Source organism: Scleropages formosus, chromosome 14, assembly GCF_900964775.1.
Source record: "Scleropages formosus chromosome 14, fSclFor1.1, whole genome shotgun sequence".
Classification (NCBI taxonomy): Eukaryota; Metazoa; Chordata; class Actinopteri; order Osteoglossiformes; family Osteoglossidae; genus Scleropages; species Scleropages formosus.
The window spans coordinates 13,142,510-13,162,240 of record NC_041819.1 but is presented as its reverse complement, the minus strand read 5'-3'; the positions used below and the strand labels follow the sequence as shown (position 1 = coordinate 13,162,240).

At 37.4% G+C, this 19,731-nt stretch overlaps 1 protein-coding gene across 7 annotated transcripts in view; it reads right to left on the bottom strand.

The window, feature by feature from the left end:
- Window positions 1–19,731, bottom strand: part of LOC108920069 (syntaxin-binding protein 5-like) — a 105,853-nt gene that overhangs the window by 31,282 nt on the left and 54,840 nt on the right. For all 7 annotated transcript variants that reach the window (XM_018728545.2, XM_018728547.2, XM_018728550.2 and 4 more), the window contains exons 4-12: window positions 18,388–18,488; window positions 14,462–14,596; window positions 9,549–9,612; window positions 8,840–8,923; window positions 7,370–7,493; window positions 5,625–5,703; window positions 5,083–5,237; window positions 2,135–2,207; window positions 1,256–1,403 (exon numbers count right to left, since the gene is read on the bottom strand). In XM_018728545.2, coding sequence (XP_018584061.1) covers window positions 1,256–1,403; window positions 2,135–2,207; window positions 5,083–5,237; window positions 5,625–5,703; window positions 7,370–7,493; window positions 8,840–8,923; window positions 9,549–9,612; window positions 14,462–14,596; window positions 18,388–18,488 — 963 coding nt within the window. The remainder of the gene's footprint in view (window positions 1–1,255; window positions 1,404–2,134; window positions 2,208–5,082; window positions 5,238–5,624; window positions 5,704–7,369; window positions 7,494–8,839; window positions 8,924–9,548; window positions 9,613–14,461; window positions 14,597–18,387; window positions 18,489–19,731) is intronic.

Here is a 19,731-nt window from a genome sequence, read left to right as displayed (position 1 = left end):
AAAAATGGAAAAAAATCTATAAAGACTTTGTAAAATTTTTGTTAAATACATTTTTATTAATTTCAAGCTACACACACACACTGTCAGAACCGCTTGTCCCATACAGGGTCGCGGATCCTACCCGGTAACACAGGGCGCAAGGCCGGAGGGGGAGGGGACACACCCAGGATAGGACGCCAGTCCGTTGCAAGGCACTCCAAGCGGGATTCAAACCCCAGACCCACCAGAGAGCAGGACCGTGGTCCAACCCACTGCGCCACCGCACCCCTGGGAAGTTCAAGCTACATTAAAAACATTTTAAAATGATCAAAAATAAAAAGTACGCCATCTTCAAAAACTCTTATTCAGTGCCAATAACTGAATCATTCTTTGCATAAATAGATGCGATGTCTATTGATCACCAGCATTCACAAACACCAGAGACAATCTGTAAACACTATGGAAACAAGCTGACACAGTAATTTTTCTGACATATATGGGCTCAGCATGTAAGTACAGCACATTCACTCTCCAGCAAAAGGCAATTTCTGAGACATGATAAGTGAAGGAAAATGTAATTAAAAATGAATAACTAAGTGTATCTAGTACATACACACTTGTCCCGAGCAGGGTGGCGGTGAGCCGGCACACCCAGGACTGGACACCAGTCTGTTGCAAGGCACCCCAAGCAGGACTCAAACCCCAGACACACCAGAAAGCAGGCACAGGCTAAACCCACTACACCACCACCCCTGCCCTATGCCTGAACTAATTCAAAATAATTTCATGAAAGTATAGAGTACATCGGGGGGGGCGCAGTGGTGTGTTGGTATGGCGCAGCAGCGCAGTGGATTTGGCCAGGATCCACTGTGTGTCGCATCTAGGGTTTGAGTCTTGCTTGGGGTGCCCTTCAGCAGACTGGCATCCCATCCTGAGTGTGCCCCCTCCAGCCTTGTGCCCTGTGTTGTAGGGTTAGGCTCCGGTTTGCTGTGACAAGCGGTTATAGACATTGTGTGTGTTTGTGTGCACAGTACATCAATTACAAGTAACAAATGAACTAACTGCCTGAATAATGCAGTTGGACTGAAGTTAGTGATCTTTCTATCTCCAGTGCAGGAGACACATCAGTGTTCTCAGTACTGACATAATACATCTGTGTTTCAGTCTTAAGACACAACCCACAAGAGATGGAGTAATATGAAGTATCCTACTTTTACATGTCATTTCTTTTTTTGGATATTTGCTCACACTCATTGCAAAGTTAGAACAATCATACCTTATGGCTGTAGCCCTGTTTTTTGTGTTTGGCACCTATGGAATAGAGGGCAGGGATGATTTCAGGAGGGCAATCTGCAAAATATGCTGTGCAGGTAACTGGAGATTCATGAATGTCCATGGGATAAGGGTTCTCGAAAATGGGGTAGCTGTGGGACAGAGAAATGGGGAGCAGTGAGATTAGAATGACAATAAAAAGTCTGAACTCTTCCCAGATGCTTGATCAAAATCCATGCCTTGCTTTCTTTGTGCACATGATGCATGCAACCCAGTAAAACACATGCAACCAACAAAGAATGCTTGAGTGTGTACATGTGTATGTGTTACAGTTGCACCATATTCTACCGAGCTGTCATGAACATCCATAGTTGCTTTAGTTTTCATCACAACTAAATCTTGCCACACCCGTACTGAATGAAAACAGTAGATGATACAATTTTCTTTGGGATGGACAGAGTTGAGGAGAAAAGCCCCTTGAGGTGTACTGACAATGGGGATGTGATCCCTCCACACTGACACTTCTGCTGACAAGGACTTTGGACAAGATGGATGGTCAAGTGACATGCTATAGCTTAGGGCTGATTGGGGACCCATAATAACTCCACCTGCAGCCATTTTGCTTAATGACTTGCTGCCGAACCTTCTAAGTTGCCGCCTGTCAGGACATTGCTGATAAATTGTTGAGCAGGAAAGGCCTTAGGCGCTCTGAGCTACATCTCCAAGTCACAGTGTTTTCACCCTGCTGCTCAGAGTCACGCGCTCCTCAAACACCACTTTTACACGGAAGGAGGGCATGTCTTCGAGAGTCAACAAAAGCTCTCCGTCACTCCAGCTGGTCCATCTCAGGCTGTTCCCTGCTTTCTTTACCTCGTGGACTTACTTGCTCTGTGTAAGATCCACCACAATGAAGTCCTTCTCCAGCAAAACTGCCACTGCATATGGCTCTTGGACTTCTACAGAAAGGCGATAAGCAATCCAAGAGAAATTAAAAAAAAAAAAAAAAAAAAAAAACAGAACATGTTAGATACAGCTATAGAGTTACAAATGATCTGATTTTATAAATGCAGATACATCTCTTATTGTAAAAAAATCTATTGAAATATTTCATTCATATATTAGGAATTTGTAGCAATATGTGTATAGCCTTACCACAATTTACAAGCGTAATTAATTCCTGAGAACTGCTTCTGAATAGAATTAAACAAAATTTCTGAAAATCAGTGCCTGAAGTACCTTTAATTCAACCAGGAAAAAAAACGCAGTCTTAAAACTAAAATGCAAACCATTTTCTCCCAAATATGAAGCAATCATTTTATTATTCAAACAACGACATGCTTACTTCAGTATTAGAGAAGGTAATTATAATGACATAAGACGGTTCTCTTAGTATTCACCAGCTGCCTTTTTGCACTCTGTCCTGAAGTATAACTTGCAAGAACATGGCAATCATTACAAATATTAAACAAATCATTAGGTATAGTATACAATGAAATGATTGCTAAAATCATAAGTATCAAAATAAATAAAACATCTTTAACTTAATGGATGCTTATGTGTAGTCATATTGGAATTGAGAATAGACAAGAGTTTACACTCAATGCTCCTATAACAGAGTCCTGTGCAAAATGAAAAACTGCTACAACAGCTTCTGCAAACCTGCACCCTTTTTTTCATAGAACACATTTATTTTAAGGTACAACACAATTTTTCCCAGTCGCATGGCCATTGTATTTATATTTATTCATTTAGCTCACACTTTTCTCCAAAGCAACTTACAATGTTAAGGTTACCATTATTCACCCATTTAGACAGCTGGGTAATTTTTACTGGAGCAGTTCAGGGTAAGTACCTTGCTCAAGGGTACCTGCAACCTTTGGGTCCAAAGGCAGTTGCTCTAACCAGTACGCTACCCTATAATGATATATGTCATATAATAATAATAATAATAATAATAATAATAATAATAATAATAATTCTTTAAGCTGACACTTTTCTCCAAAGCAACGTGCTATGTTGATATTTGTAATTATTTACCTCTTTATGCAGCTGGGTAATTTTACAGGAGCAATTCAGGACAAGTACTTTGCTCAAGAGTGCCATTAAAATGGATGGCACAATTAGGCAGTTAAACGATCTGACATGCTATCAATTATTATCCTACAAAATAAACAGCATTTATTTAAAAACATTTATTTTTCAACATATCTATTTGGTCCTTTTACCTATGTATGTCTGTACATGTATGTACGTGTGTTGTAAATTTGGATATTGCAGCAACCATTGAATTTCCCTCTAGCATTAATAAAGTTTTATTTTGTTTTGTTTTGTTTTGTTTATTCGTTCATTTGTTCGTATATTGGCCTGACATACAGCCACCAGGTGATTTACATTGACTGTTAAATGTGCAACTGTTGACAAGTACATAATGGATCTTTTGTGAACTCTCTACTTCAGGGCTCATTCTTCTTCTTCTTCTTCTTCTTCTTCTTCTTCTTCTTCTTCTTCTTCTTCTTATTATTATTATTATTATTATTATTAGTATTATTATTTTTATTATTATGGATGATGAAGAGTCACAAGATTCCTGAGTTTCTTGTTGGAAGAATCTGACAGCTGAGAGGGGCAGGAGAAGTTATAGCCTAGGGTCGGGTAGATGCTTGCCTTGTGTGGTGCTGCACATCACCAAAAAACATATTTTATTTAAATGTCTGTCTTCCTTAGATGTTTCTCGTTTAAGTTAAACTTTCTAGCTTTTTATGCAAATTTTAGAATAGAAGTTACATTTGCTCACATCAGAATTATTGTGACAGGTGTTTTTGGAAAACTGTGTTTTTGAATCCATGCTTTCTTTTTACACACATACTAAATTGTTGTACACCTTAACTGTTGTCCAGTAATTATTCATATAATATGTATACTTTTCCATAAATTCAAAAGCTGTCTAAAGTAGACAAACTATACAAACCACACAAAATGGCAAGTTCTCAGGAAAATATTTACATAACCCATCGTGGTCTCATCAAATTAAATCAAATTATAGTCAAAAGATTTGTTTATTGGGATAACATCACAGGCTGAGTTTGTAGGAACCTATATGCATAACTGTTTTTTTTTTTTTCTGAATACTGAACTTCAGGATATAAACAACGTTCAGATTTAAAATGTGAAAATTGGCTGAAATTTAAATACAAGGTTAATTTTCACTCCAAACACCATCCAACTTCTGAAAGGTTCAAGAGGAGCAATTTGTCCACTTACATACTTACTTATTTTGAGTTTAAATGATTTTGTTTTGAAGACTATACAGACACCATTGAACAAATTGTTGTTCTGGTTTTGCAGACCAATACAATTGACAGATTACAGGTCCATTCCCCATCAGAGGGTTTGCAGCAGAGGGGTTGAATTTAGAACATGCTAAAAAGTGGTTAAACACACAGGCGATTACACAGCATATACACACACACACATTTTCAGAACTGCTTGTCCCATACAGGGTCGCGGGGAACCGGAGCCTACCCAGCAACACAGGGCGTAAGGCCAGAGGGGGAGGGGACACACCCAGGATGGGACGTCAGTCCGCCGCAAGGCACCCCAAGTGGGACTCGAACCCTAGACCCACCAGAGAGGAGGACCCGGTCCAACCCACTGCACCCCCCTACACAGCATATATATTTTCTGATATATACATTTGAGTTTGAGTTTGCTGCTCTGAAGGTCTTTAAATATTTATTAATGCACATCATAGAGATGGACATAGGGTCAATCTTTCACCCTCTGCTTCAACACACCCCTTTTCCACTATCTCTTTGTATAGCAAAAACTTACCGTTAGCATATGGTGTCTCACAGAGAACCAGAAACTCCACGATAGGATGGTCCATCTCCAGAACAGTGATGGCCTTGCCATGCATGATGGTCAGAGCAGGTCTCCTGCTGGCCTTGTCATAGGACAGTCCCCCAGAGAAGATCACGAAGGGCTCACTGGCACAGCAGAGACAGGCCTTTACTAATCTCTCACACCACAGCCGTTCATTTAGCCATCTCTCAGTATTATAGCCATAGATCAGTCACACAGAGAACTGCATCCACTTGGTCTTGTCAACACTTCCAGAACTCCAAAGCAGGGCAAAAAACAGTGTAGAACATGTTGCAAGGGACACTGAGATTCTTTCACTACTGAAATGTGAACATTATACTAAAGACCTTTATATTTGAAATTTGAAACTTGATTTTTAAAATAAACATCAAAGACGTCCTTCACTTTTGTATTCCAGTGCCTCCGCAATAAGTTCTGAAAATTAATCAAAAGGTTTTACCCACATCTTTCCGCCAACCCCCACCGATGCAGTGAGGGGTAGTAGTATTTACCCGCTTTTCGAGGTTTTGTATTCCACTTTCAGTATGGGCTTACACGATTCAGGTTTTCTTCCATCCCTCTGGGCCTTACCTATAGGAATACAAATCAAATACAGGCACAATATGGATGATGGCTAAATTTCATAACTTGTTAGCTTCTGGTCTGGTTAAATTTTAACATTGTTGTTTACATTATTATTTTTCATACTTTTTTTAACTTATGTTTATTCACTAAAACATGTTTTTTCAGGAAATTCTACAAAAATATAACAAAAATTATATTTACTATACATTGAAAATGAAGATAACGGGAAGTGAGCAGGAAACAGAGATAACAGCATATGAGAGACATCTGGCCATAACTAGTGTTACAGTTTTGTGATTCGAAATTGTTGATTAATGAATAAACCTTTATGCAGCTACTTGTGTGAAGTACGTTGCTTCATATGGCGGAAAGTAACAAATTAACTTTGCTTTATAATCACGTGTGCATGCAAGTCTCTCTGTACGATGCACTCGTATTTTGTCTCAGATGTACGTAACTTTGGAGAAAAAAATGTCTGCTAAATGAATAAATGTAAATAGAAGTATAAATGTAACAGCATTCTCACCATTTCATTGGTTTGCCTTCTCATATATGAAAGCATGTTTCTCCTAAAGTCTTAAAGTACATGCATTACTTGAATTAAATTTGGCTATTTAAATTTTACAGATCCTAGACATAATAAACAATGCATACATACATTAAGTCCAAAAACTATTTAAAATTAAAAAAGAGCAGAAACCAGACAGAATCTAATTAAAGGAGCCAGACGACTGCAGTGACCTGTGTACTTTAGTTTCATCGGTCTGGCATTTAAAAAAGGGGCTGTCTTTGAGCTTCCACATGCCGAGACAAATGGAGAAGCAGTCGTTTCTTGTTTATGAGCTGCTGCTGCCAAAGTCCATGTTCCTCACACAGTGCCCTTGCCTACCACCTCCTCGGCGGCTGTTAGTCAGCACGTACCAGGGTCACCTGGAGGGAAGGGGCAGCTGTTCTTAACAGTGCCCAGACGAGACAGTGGAGGCCACACACTTCTTTTGAAAATCGAATCTCTTCCCATGAAAAACAAATGAGGAACACATGGAAACTGGATGGCCATCTTTTCATCCTTTTTTCCAAGTTCTCCTTAGCACTTCACGACAAAGGGCAGGCTATAGAATCCATGAGAAAAAGACTGTTTCCATTTTTAGGCAGTGAAAACTGAAGAGTGATCTACAAAACAGTCAGTAATATATCATTCATTCCACCCTTCTCTGACACCCTTTTGTTCTTCTGCTGAAATAGTCTTTTGTTCTTTCTGTTACACACATTTGGTGAATCACGAGAAGTTGTGGCTGCCGTCAAAGATAATCAATAATTATTGTCTCTTGAGACCGGGCACCCCTAAACTCTTGACCCTTGGCCCTTTTTGTGTCACACTGCAGAAGTGGAATGGTTTGCTGGTTTGAAATTCCACTCAGAACTGCATTACTAAAGGAAAGGGGCTGAAGAGGACAACTTGACTGGTGTTTGAGCAGTGTCATCAGAGTCTTCTTGACTTTTCCAAATCATTAACCACTCAACCATTACCTTGATGCAACTGTAGATTTGTCCAGCTTCCTAAGAGAGTGAGTGGCTTTAAGAGAGCTGTAGAACCTTATATAGTGAGAGGCTGACAGTCAAGGAGAAGAGACAAAGACTACAACAGCCAGCAAAACACAGAAGAGGGTGTTACCATGGGGGAAGACAACCTGGAAGGGTCTAGAGGTGTTTCTCAGGTTCCACGTGGTGAGACTGCCATCTGAATGGCTGCACATGAACTGCTTTCCTTCGTGGTGCCAACTCACTGAGTGGATGGCCTGTGGAGAGACAACAGCCAGAGCAGGTTTCACTCTGATGCAGACATCTTACTATATGGTCATACATGGGAGTAAACATGCTACTTAGCTCAATACAAACAAGCATGCACTGTGTACAGTATATGTGTATGTACATTTATTCATGATTACGCTGACACCATTCCTTCAAATTGACTTCCGTGTTAAGCTATTTACAATTATTTACCCATTTATACAGCTAGGTCATTTAATTTTGGTAATTAAGTATAAATAACTTGCTTAAGGGTAATACAACTGGAGGTTGTATTCAAATCTGCAACCTTTGGATCCAGCAACAGCAGTTCCAACCACTACACTACCAGCCATCCACATATACATATGCATACATGTCTATGTTCATATACATTTATACTACATGTATAGCATTACACATCTAGTCTGATGGAAGCTACACAGTCTATTGCATTTAATACAGCTCATGTGTTTTCACATCATCTAAAATAGGAGTGCTATGGTATTCATGATATGTTCAACATTTGTTTGTTTTTAAGAGTAATGAGTATAGCTGTATAATTATAATTTGTGTGGAAAATTCAGTTGTATAACTGAACCCCTTTCATTCTGTGACTCATTTAAATGGATCAGAACTTGCAGGGGAATAATCAAAGGCTACGGAGACTAAATTAACAGAAAAAAGGTGTTGGCACATCTTATCTCTGAAATGTGATTGCCTTTCTGGGCAGGAAGACCCCATGAAGGAAATCAAAGCACTCTCCTACGCATCGAGTCCTTTTGGATAGCATGAGCCACAGCAATCTACTTATCGTCACACTTTTCATACTTTTGTGAATCCACTCTGATTGTATCTGAGACTGTCTGTAGTCTTCATGCATCAGCTACACTAATATTTCTTCATTAGTGTTCTTTGTTTTAGTTGTTACACTTCTCATATATGATTTTTTTTGTGTTTTCAATGTTTAATAAGCATAAGCAAAGTTAAAAATAGCACCCTGTAGTCTGACATTTCTGTATATTTAGAGATAAAGCTTCATGAATAAAAGAAAAAAGAACTACTTAAAAAAATGGTGGGAATGCATTGTATATTTTGAAATGTGGTTTAGTAATGATAATGATATTATTTTAGGAAACAAAGCCAAGAAATGTGGTGACAGGAAAAACAAGGAGGTCTGTCCATGCCTGTCATGGAAATAGGAGCTCGTCACTGCTATTTCTGGGCTAAGAATTGCACAAGAGAATACACACAGCTCTAAAGCATAAGCACTGATGATGACCAGGACGTGCAATTCTTCCCACTACACAATGAATTTTTGCAGAAACACCTGAAGACATTATGCAATTAAACTCACCTCATCGTAATAGATCCGAAAGTCAGCTTTCTTTGTTCTGAGGTCCCACTGTACTACTGTGCCACTCTCAAACCCAATCAGGAGCTGTGGGGGATAGTGAGAGGACAGGGAAGAACAAAAGTAGGAAGACAGGAGATTAAAGGATCTATGCAAGGAAGACAATTGAAACACACTTATGTAAAGTGCTCAAAATTACCTGTGAAAAACAATAATAACATTAACAATAATTAATCTTGTACGGCGTATGAACTAAAGATGGATACCTTACAGGATACCTTACAATAAATGTCAAAACAAACTGATCAGATATGGTGATGAACACTCACAGCCCCATCACATACAGACACAAGGAGAGATTCTATCTAAATAATTATATTACAATCTAGCCCAACCATTACACTGTACTGTATGTTCTGTGTGTTTTTATCAACGGTGTCATTTTTTGAATCCACCTTCAAGAATCAATTCTTTGACGATTCTGCACTCTTGACTGACACCTCTACTGGACCGTTCTCCTCAAGATGCCATGCATATCTCTGCCATAATATGATTAATAAGGCAACAAATGCAAGATGTATGAAAATGGAATGAATTGTTTAGAATAATATCCCCTTTATGGAGATCTTCCCCAGTTCCCATAGGATGAAAGTGGTGATATACTGTAAAACTGTGCCACATAACATGCCCTTTGCCCTTCCCCCAAACTCACTTTGCCTTCATCCCGTGGGCAGTCGCTCAGATGAACAACAGGTCCAGGATGAGTTTTAGTTGATCTATGAAAAGAAAGAGTATGAGGAGTTCTATTACTGAGTATATTTAACCTCTTTGGAATAATTCTATGAGAAAAATTTTCCAAAAGGGAATGAAACTAATTCTTACATTTTTTTGCTTAAGGTCAAATCCAAGAGAAAAAAGAACGGTTTACAGTGGTTTTAGAATAAAGATTTTGTAAATATTTAGACCATGTACGGACATCTGCATTCTCTGTTATAATTCAAACATGTTTGAGATGTTCTGCTGCACACTGTCACAAAAAACATGTTCTGGCAGCAAAGTAGGACTCCTCTTCTCCACCAAGTCTTCATTCAACCACACACCAGAATCCCATCAAACAGCCAGGGGGCTCTTTAACAGAAGGGACTGATCCTGTCTGACTTGGTGGATTCCTGTATAATGTGCCCTCACCGTACCTCATCTCTTGAGCCAGGTCTTCTCTGACCCGCTCACGTTACCCTCATGGACAGCCTCGTCTGTTCCAGTGTGTATATTCCCTTGCTGCTACCTTAGTTTGCATTTCACTTGTCGCTGTAAAAAACACCTGTACCCAGTGCCTCCCATGATTTCTTATGATTTATACATTTCCAGTTCACACCCAAGAGTTTCAGTTGTATCACCATCACACAAAAGAATCTGGATTTACATTCTGATACAGAAGAGTCACTAAAGAGTAAAAAACAATCAATAAAAGATGTCCTCATCAAATTTTGGTTTTTTAAGAGAGTATTTAAATGATTTCTGCAGTATGATTTGAATTTTTTCGGTTGTTTTCTCTAATTTTTCATCCAATTTAAGACAGGAAAGGCCTTGATCTCAGTGTACAGCTACATGTGTCACCTTTGAAGAGTAAGATATATTATAGATAATACATAGCCATGCATACATTATCAGTTGCATGTAGCTCTTGATGAAGATTTATGTGGCCTTGTTGGTCCATTTACCCCTGGTTCTGAACAACTTAAAGTGCAGTATGAACTTAGTTTGCAATTTTCTTTGAGTTTAGCTGATGAATGGAATCCACAACTTAAAAGGTTTGCAAGGGTAGAAGACTTCCAAGTTGTGATTAATATTTTCATTATAAAATATATTCTCAGAAGAATAAGGCATTTTCTGAGGACTTGGAATGATGTGCACAAACTTGAAAAGAAGCACTTTAGAGAAGTACAAACACCTGACCATGAACATGGACTGACTGGGAAGCAGCGGAGAGGCGGAGATCACAACAGATAAATAAAATACAAGAGCATGAGTTTTCAGAAAGCACTTGTGCTCCAGTAAAGGGTGGAAGGTTCGTAGACTGTTTTTTTTTGTGTGTTTCTTTGTTGTACAGCCTAATTTCAGCTTGAATTCAGGATATATAAAGGACCTCTTTCTTTGCTCATTCTGGTAGGATCCATCTTTGATCAAACAACAACCAGTGAGGCATCCAGCATTATAAAATTGTCCACAAGATTAAGCAAGACCAATATATTCTTTCCTAAGCGATACTCCATTTCACAGTCTCTGACCTGTTGGCCATAATCCATGTTTTCCAAGGAACTATAAAAATTTATATTAATATCAAAATATAAAGACTGCAAAATAAAATAAAATAAAACAAATTGAAATAAATATAAAAAATAAAAATCCCAGCTGCAAACTGTGCAGCAGTGAACAAAATAACAGCAAAAAAAAAAAAAAAAAAAGTTGCTTAAATTAACTCTGGGAGTGTATTGACTAACATAGTAAATGGACACATTCACAGTTATACAGTTATACAGAGTTTTCATCTGGAGCAAGTGAAAGAAGAACAATATATATTAATCACATGGAAGCAAATGAATCAGTGATTATCAGTATGCCAGGTTCCTCAGTCAATGTCCTTTTCTGCATAATCACTGGTTCTTGTGTTGTGTGTTCTTATGGAGAATGGATTTTTCTCCAAATGTTATTGATAAACCATATTTGCTCCTCCCTTTACAAAGAAACAATTCATAAAGCAATAAACTGTACATTTTAAATAAAATGCTAAGTTCAGCATAACAATTCAAAGCATATAAAATGTCCTTTTAATTTGACTGAAAATTTGACATTGCAACTGCACTGAGCAATCAACAAATAATCTTGCATATGCTTTTATAATAACAAATCTAAACGCTTCAGTTATCACACGGAATGCCTAAGAGGACATCTGAGGATTTAAAATAGCTTCTGCCAGGTTAAATGACAATTGCATTTCAGCCTGCAGAGTGTAGTTACCCATCAAAAAAAGTAAATTTATATTCCGTTATAATGAATATTTATGATAAAATATCAGTCTAAAGTAAGAACTAATTTCAAGAGTTTTGTTTTTTTAAACTTTCAGTTGTGTTTTAAAGAAGTATGCAAAGCTCTTGTGGAGGTGCCCTCTAAAATGTATACCCAGAAAACATACTGTGACTTGTTTATTTTGTTCTATTGCTATATCACATTTTATTCTTCAGCTCCCTGTGAGTTTTTCCTTCACAACCACGTAGGGCTTTTCCGAATGGAATCAATAAGCAATTTGTTTTTCAAAACTGATATACTGTTGAACAAGCGCTACACTTATTAGTTATATCAAATGTAAGATTAAGAAAGGTGGTTTCATCTTCCTACAGAACCCCTTTAGAAACTAAGTAGCAGGTAAAAGACTAGGCCAGCAAACACTTACATATTTTAATAAAAAAATAGACAAGCAAAACATGCTCAAGACTTAACTGAATAATCCATACATGTAGAAGACTAATTTCCAGATTGTTAGATTTTGGAGCAGAATCAGAACATATGTACAGATACTCCAGAATTACCGCAGGAGACAATAAACCAAATGATGTTATTGTTGAGTCATTCATTCTAAAATTTCTAGTAAAAAGTTAATAAAAATACTACAAAGTTGCCTATTCTGGAATTTAAAACCTCAAAATTTTTATCATTTACTACTGATTGTGGCTGCCTCTATATGATTTGACTTTCTGCACAAGAAAAAACCTGAAAATTTTATTTAAATTTTTAAAATATTTTTTTTCCCTTTCCTTTTCATCAAAGCTTCATTATGTATCTGTTTATTTCTATATTTATTTTAATGTCTTGTCATTTGCATTTTTAGTAGAACTCTGAGTTGAATCAGGCACAAATCAATGATCAGGCATCATAAATATGCAGATGTGCAAAAATCTGCATTTCCTATGAGGCACAAGTTTAATTTGTCTTAGAGAAAGGAAAAGTGAGTGTCACAGCAACAGAAGGAAACATTTGCAATCTAAATCAATTCTCTGTTCAGCACAATGAAACAGAACATAGTACTACACAGAGACAAAACCAAGAAATCTAGGTCCAATAAATATTCATTTACTTGAAAACAAAATTCCTTGTGCCTGACCAGTGCACACATGATCCCAAGTGTAATAGCTATGCTAATCATTTTACATTAAAATCTTAAATACCTCCCATATATCATAGAATCATCCAAGTAGACCAATTATGTATCAGGTCTCTGTTCCAAGGTTAATCATTGCTACTATCGCCTGTGTTCCTGCTGCCTAAACAAAGCCTCAAAGCCCTTTTTGCTGAAAATATGAAAACATTTTTGAAAATATTTAACAAAATGTCCAGCAATTCTTTGTTTATCAGTTCTGACTCAGCTGCATGAGCAGCAGTGAAAAAACAAACTAATCTGAACAGTGACTCTTCTGAATAAGGCATCAGCGGGACAAATAAAGTAATACCTGACACGTCACCTGTAGAGATTCAACATTTTTATTTCTTCTTTGAACAGATGACTTCATTAGAGGTGACTTATAACTGCTGTGCTAGGAAATAAGAAAGGAAATTAGAGCTATGCAGTGTATAGGAGCTATGTGTCACCAGTAGAGTCTGAGGATTTTTCTCATTTATTTTGTTTTCTTTTTTGCTATATATATAAAATATATACTATATATACATATATATATATTAAAAAAATCCTATTTATAGATTAGATATACATATAGATATATACTATATATAGAGAGAGAGGGAGGGGGGGGAGGGAGAGAGTTAAATATTGCACTGGTGAAATGGCTGTAAAACACAGTAAGAAAGCAGAGACATGTTAATAGGAAAGGTAGTCTGAAGGAGCAGGGTGAGGAAACACTCCTCAGGTTCACCACTTTCTCAGCACAGTGACTCATACTGCTGCTGTTCACAGATCCTGCCCCAGTCCGCAGAAGCACAGACGGTGTCGGATAATAAAATAAACCGCACGCCACCTTCTCTGCGGTAATTGCCATTTGGGACTGTTTCCACAGAGGCGGCAAGCAGCTCCAATCTTTATTCACACTGAGCTATAAAAAGCTTGCATTCCCTCACACTAAGCGAGCCTTTTATGAAAGAATACACCTTCAGGTTTTAATCTCAGATAGCAATCAAGATAACCTGCACTGTTTTTCTCAGCTTCGGGTCCCTCTTGTTGCACTTGATGTATTTCCACCGTGTCGCACTGATTTGGTACTCCCATCACCTCTTTGGGGAGCCTGTACCCACAAAGGCTTCATAAGCCATTACTCAGTATGAAAACACAAATGCTGAAGCATTTAGTAGTGGTTGACCGTTTGGCATCACGAAGTGTGTGTGTGTCTGTGTGTGTCTATTTTAAGCAGCAGTTCCCTCTTTCTTTTCTGTTACAGAGTTCAACACTGCGCATCGTCCAGAAGAATGACTGTGTAGTGGTTTTATTATTTAAGAGCAGAAGTGGGGCAATTGTGTGGCTAAGCAGGACACGACAACTCACAGTTGAGAGCTGGGCACTGGGAGAGAGGCGTAACAGCAGTGCATTACTTTACTTGATAAAGGAGTAGTGTCACTTACAGTTCGATGGCCTTGTTCCACATGATGACGTATCCAGACAGGACGAAGGACTCGACGTTGACGATGTGTGTATTCCCACGCTCCGTGCCCACATACAGCCATTTGCTCTGGAATGGGAGGTGGCAGAACGTGATGCTGGAAGTGAAAGAGCAAAAAGCACATGGAATGAGAACAAGTGTGAACAGCGGCATAGCTGTACGAGCTGATGTTCAGTTTCAGCATCTATAACAAGAGGAGAAGAGGCCCAAATCCTTTCAACATCGAGAGCCATGAATAAGAGCTATAAAAATAGACCATCTCATCTCAGATAAATGACTTTTAACTGAATGTACCATGTCAGTCTTAAGGACCATGCTATGAAATAGTTCTGATGCTCATATTCAAACCTTAAAGAAAAGAAAGCGTGAAACCAAAAGCATTTTGTAATCTACAAAAAAGCCATCACTATATTAATCGCTTCATACATAATCAGATGCTAAAAAATTAACTTAATAACTATGCTTAACTGTCCTGAGGACAAATGTCCTCATTCTCAGATATTCAATTATCTCGTACAAATCTCTTTGTACTGTATATGAATTTCACTTAATGTGTATTACTATAGTCTCTTCTGTCTGTAAAAAATGAAAAAAAAGGAGAAAAAATACTTTACAGTCATCCTTTACTTACAGGTCAGTTCTAATGATCCAGATTTTGAGAAAATTAGCCATGCCTTAGGTTCTCTTTTCATTATTTGTACCTTAAAAGGTAATGAGTGGAATCTGATTATGTAATCCAGTCATCTGAAAGCAAAATTGCTGCTTTTCCAAAAAGCGTAACTAACAAATCAAAACAGGGAAGGATAAAATGCACATTGAATGTTGTGAAATCACAGGACATGGCAGCAATAAAAACATTAAATTAAAATGAATGTTAAATTTGAAGATTAATAATCATAAACAGGACCAAAATGTAAGGAGTTTGTCCCAAGAAACAAAATCCATCTGAATGTGAACAACTTTCAATGTAATAGCAGGTTACTTGGGGCACTTGCACTTGACATGACTGGTTTGTCCTGTAGTTGTATTTTTTTAACCAATCCTTCACATGGCTTTTTTTTTTTTATTTTTAATTCTTTCAAATAGCTTAGATAACATGAAGATGTATACTTTCGGCATTTTATCCGGAATACACAGCCTAATTTCTGAAATTTAAAAGACATGTTTGATGTATGTTTAGGTCATTGGGACATGATGTTGATAGAAAATAAGAAGGAATCACCTCACTTACTTTTATCCTGTGTTCTAATGAGCTAAAAGTATCTTAGGGAAGAAAACTGACCCCAATGACCTAAATATATTACATTAAACAGGGAATATCTAAAGACCCCCCCTGGTGAGCTCTCAATTATAAATATCAGCACCTACATTTCACTGAGAACATACCTCACTAATCCTCTCAAGATACTCAAAGTAAAAGCCTCCTGAGCTTCATCGTAAAGAGTGTTTTCTTTTAGACGGAAAGTCTTTTCTACAGTTTGTGGATGACCATGATGTACACAGGTTTTTCCTTCCCCTCGAATGGCATTACCTCTCCAATAAGAGAGACTAATGAATTAGTTCAATCATGTGCTGTGTGCTCAGGAGGCATAAATCATTCATACATGGCACCCCCTAGACATGGAAGAAGGTTGTTCTTAATATTTCCACACCAATTACACTTAATGCCAAATGCCTATTTCACGTGTTAATAGTCTGAAAAGAAAGGTCTATAAGAACCTTCTGAGAGTTGTTATGACAATGTTTCTACACTGTTCTGCATTTCTGTTGCGAATATGGGAATGCAACAGAATGCAATGATTATAATACTTTCATGCTTAACAACTTAAAGTCATTCATTTAGATCCTTCTTTTTGATTTCCATCAATCACAGCGTTTTTCAAAAGACCTGCTTTCTTATTTTGAAATGGATAAGAACCTATAATCCCATAACCAAACACACCGGGCAAACATTCAGTTAAATTAAATCTTTTGTGTTTCAAAAACCGTTTTATTAGATCTTAGATAAGGGAGCTATCACTACAGTTGGACTAGACACTATGGACTATAGTGAGATAGAGGCAAAATCTGGCATTATTGTTGGTTTTCTTTGAATGTGCTGAGATCGAGTGGTAAGGTTGTGGCTGGGGAAAACCAAAGCCAGGCACTGCTCTCACTACCTTCCCTTAACCATTCTGTCAGGAAGTGTCATCCTACTAAAATGTGAAAATGACTTCATAAACTGCTAGGACATACTGGAGTTTCAGGACATTTATTTAAGACATAATCACAGGGGCCAAATAAACAATGACAGCAATGTGTCAGCTCCAGGTCTCCTCAGCAGCAAGTTCAAGACAGTTTTTACTTTCTGAAGGAAAGAGAACACACGGGATGGCTGGCACAGAATAGCACCATCACGGACGTGTCCAGACATCTGTGGATGTCTCCCTTCAATATGCATATATTTAAATTAGGTAAAAAAATAATGGCAACACAGTGAAAAGATATACTGTAGTATGTGACATTCAGAGTCAGAGTTTGATTATATGAAAATACAAGTAAGCAGAACGCTTCTCAAAAATGGATATATTCAAGGGGCTAGTGGGGGGTGTGCTCGCACCAACAGCAATTACTAACCTATCCTAGTCATGACCTCATAAACAGAAACCCCTAGTGCGGTCTGATTCCAAGTCACACCAGGCAGAGCACTCTGGGAATTAACAGAAACAGCACAGCACCAGTGGGGAGGAGGGCAGGTGAAAGACCATAGTCCTATTTGTGGTACACAGATCCACCAGAAAATAAAGTGAAGAGAAGAACATATCATGGCTTTATGGTTACCATGCTATGATGATTTTTTAAATGCTGAAGAGCTTGAACTGGTCACTAACAAAGTATTACAATATCTGAAAGTAATGTACTATTCTACTCTGAACACAACATATAAAAAGACATAAAATAATGTCTACAGTACAATAATTGTATTGTGTGTAAAGTTACCTAGATCATAGTAAAAAAACTGTATGCATACTGAAGTTTCAACAGTCATGACAGTTTAATGTTAACAAAGACATATCAATATAGAACTCAAGATTTAATTAAAAGGTAATTAGTAAAAGTAAAAAGTAAAGTTTAGATTCTATGTAATACTGTATGTATCAAAATGAAAGAAACAGAACACTCATATTTTTACTCTGCTTTTGTACTTTGCCAAAAATATGTAAAGAGCTACCTGTGTATTATAGGGTAGTGAAAGTACAATGATTATTATCATATATTTGATATGTAATTTATACTATGTGCATAAACAGGTGTAAATGTGCATAAACTATGCACACACAGCATAGATGATCCGGCACGGGACAGATTCAGGGGGAAAAAAAAAAATTGAATGACTTCTGTCTTTAAAGCCTTTTTAAATAACTTTAGACTATATCAACATTAAAAGTAATGTGGCCAAGCAGAACTGACAAGCTTCCCATGTTATTACATAGCAAAATTAGCATAGAGTCACATAATGAATACATTCCTTCCTAACTGATGTGTAGAAGCCTTTCAAAACTCCTGCCCAATGAAACATGTTGAACAACAATAGTTATATGTGTGTTACAATAATTAGAGAATTGCTATGCAGTCAAGACTAATAGTTCAGAAGAAAGGAAAGAAAAAAAAATAAACTTAAGATACACCATTCTTTCAAACATAGAGCAGTTTTAATCATTGACACAAAGTTTATTTAGACAACATGCCTCATGAAAAAACTAAGCTCTGGGTAGAAAATTGAAGTTCTCTGCAAAGAAGCTCTACTGACAAATAAAGCAATAGTGCAAATAGAGTACATGATGCATAGCATTTCCCACTGAAAATGTACTGACCATAGTTATTGTGTTTTTCTGTGTGTTCACTCACCATTCTCTGTTGAATTTGAGTGAATGCAAAATAGCTGGCCGCTTCTGTCGCAAGTTCCAGAGGTGGAGTGTGTCATCTGCACAGGCTGTGACGAGAGCCCCCTTGGAAAAAAAGCATAACACGTTAACACAATATTACTGCACGTTGAGAGAATGCACACTTTTTTGAAGGCGTGATCAAGGTTTTTTTTTTCTTCATTTGTGTGTTGCTATTGCCTTCTTGAGCAGTATGACTAATAATGAATGTGCACATCTCAGGATGGTTTTGTATGTATGAGAGAAAAATCCCCTTAGTTGCCTTGATTTTGCTACAGCTCATCTGTTAATTATTGATATGAACGGAAAAAAATATTGAATACTGTATTCAAAAATATTGAATGTGGAACATTGAACTAGTCACATGGATATATGAACAACTCAACTAGTGAGTTACTCAGGAGCTAATTGACTAGGTGTAATAGAATTCCAAGTTCATCAAACTTTATCAGAAGCCAGAATTTTTTCAGCACAAGCATCGGAATGGCTTATTTGTGGGGAAATGAGGAGTCACCAGCTACATATTTAATGTCATTCTGTCCTTAATTTTAATGTGTGTCATTATTTTATGTTACGATGAAAAGAAATTGCTTGTTTTCTTTAATTGTTTGATTAATTATACAATTTCATTAATTACATTGGGTATTTTATTTCCTTGTATGGCAGGTAAACCCTTGCTTGTTCCTTCTAATCCCTATAATGTACAATTCTCCCTCAGTCAGGATACAGATGGCTAAGAGAAAGAATGAGGCAAGTCGTACCTAATACTGGTGTGTGAGTGATATTTTGTGTTGTTCCAGTAAACTGCAAAAAAAAAAAAAACTTTGGTGTTGCTGCCTGGCTCTTTCTAGGGATTCTATGGCATGACTGGAAATCTGCAACATTGAACAGCCTTTCTTTAAGAAATGGAGCAAAGCTGAGCAGACCACCCAAACCCTGAATTTAACTTGACTTCTTAGAACTGTGAAATCTCTGAAATACTAGAACTCAGAAGCTGGAAGGCAAAGCAAAGGCAAAGAAGGTGTGTAAGCAGCAAAACAAACAGCAGGAGTGGCCAAGAGGCAATAAGAGCATCTCACAGAGTGTCTCTGTTTCTCTTATTATTCCTTCTATCTTGCATTAATACCCTGTAATCAAAAAAAGAAAAACCAAAAAAAATCACTTCAGGATCTGAAAATAGATATAGCAGTAAAAGGAATGATAGCTTTATGCCTGTTTGTACTTTATTTTCTGTCATCTACAAATAATCTGACATGGCATCTTATAATGTACTGAGCTGCACTGAACGTATAAATTGTCATTATCGCTT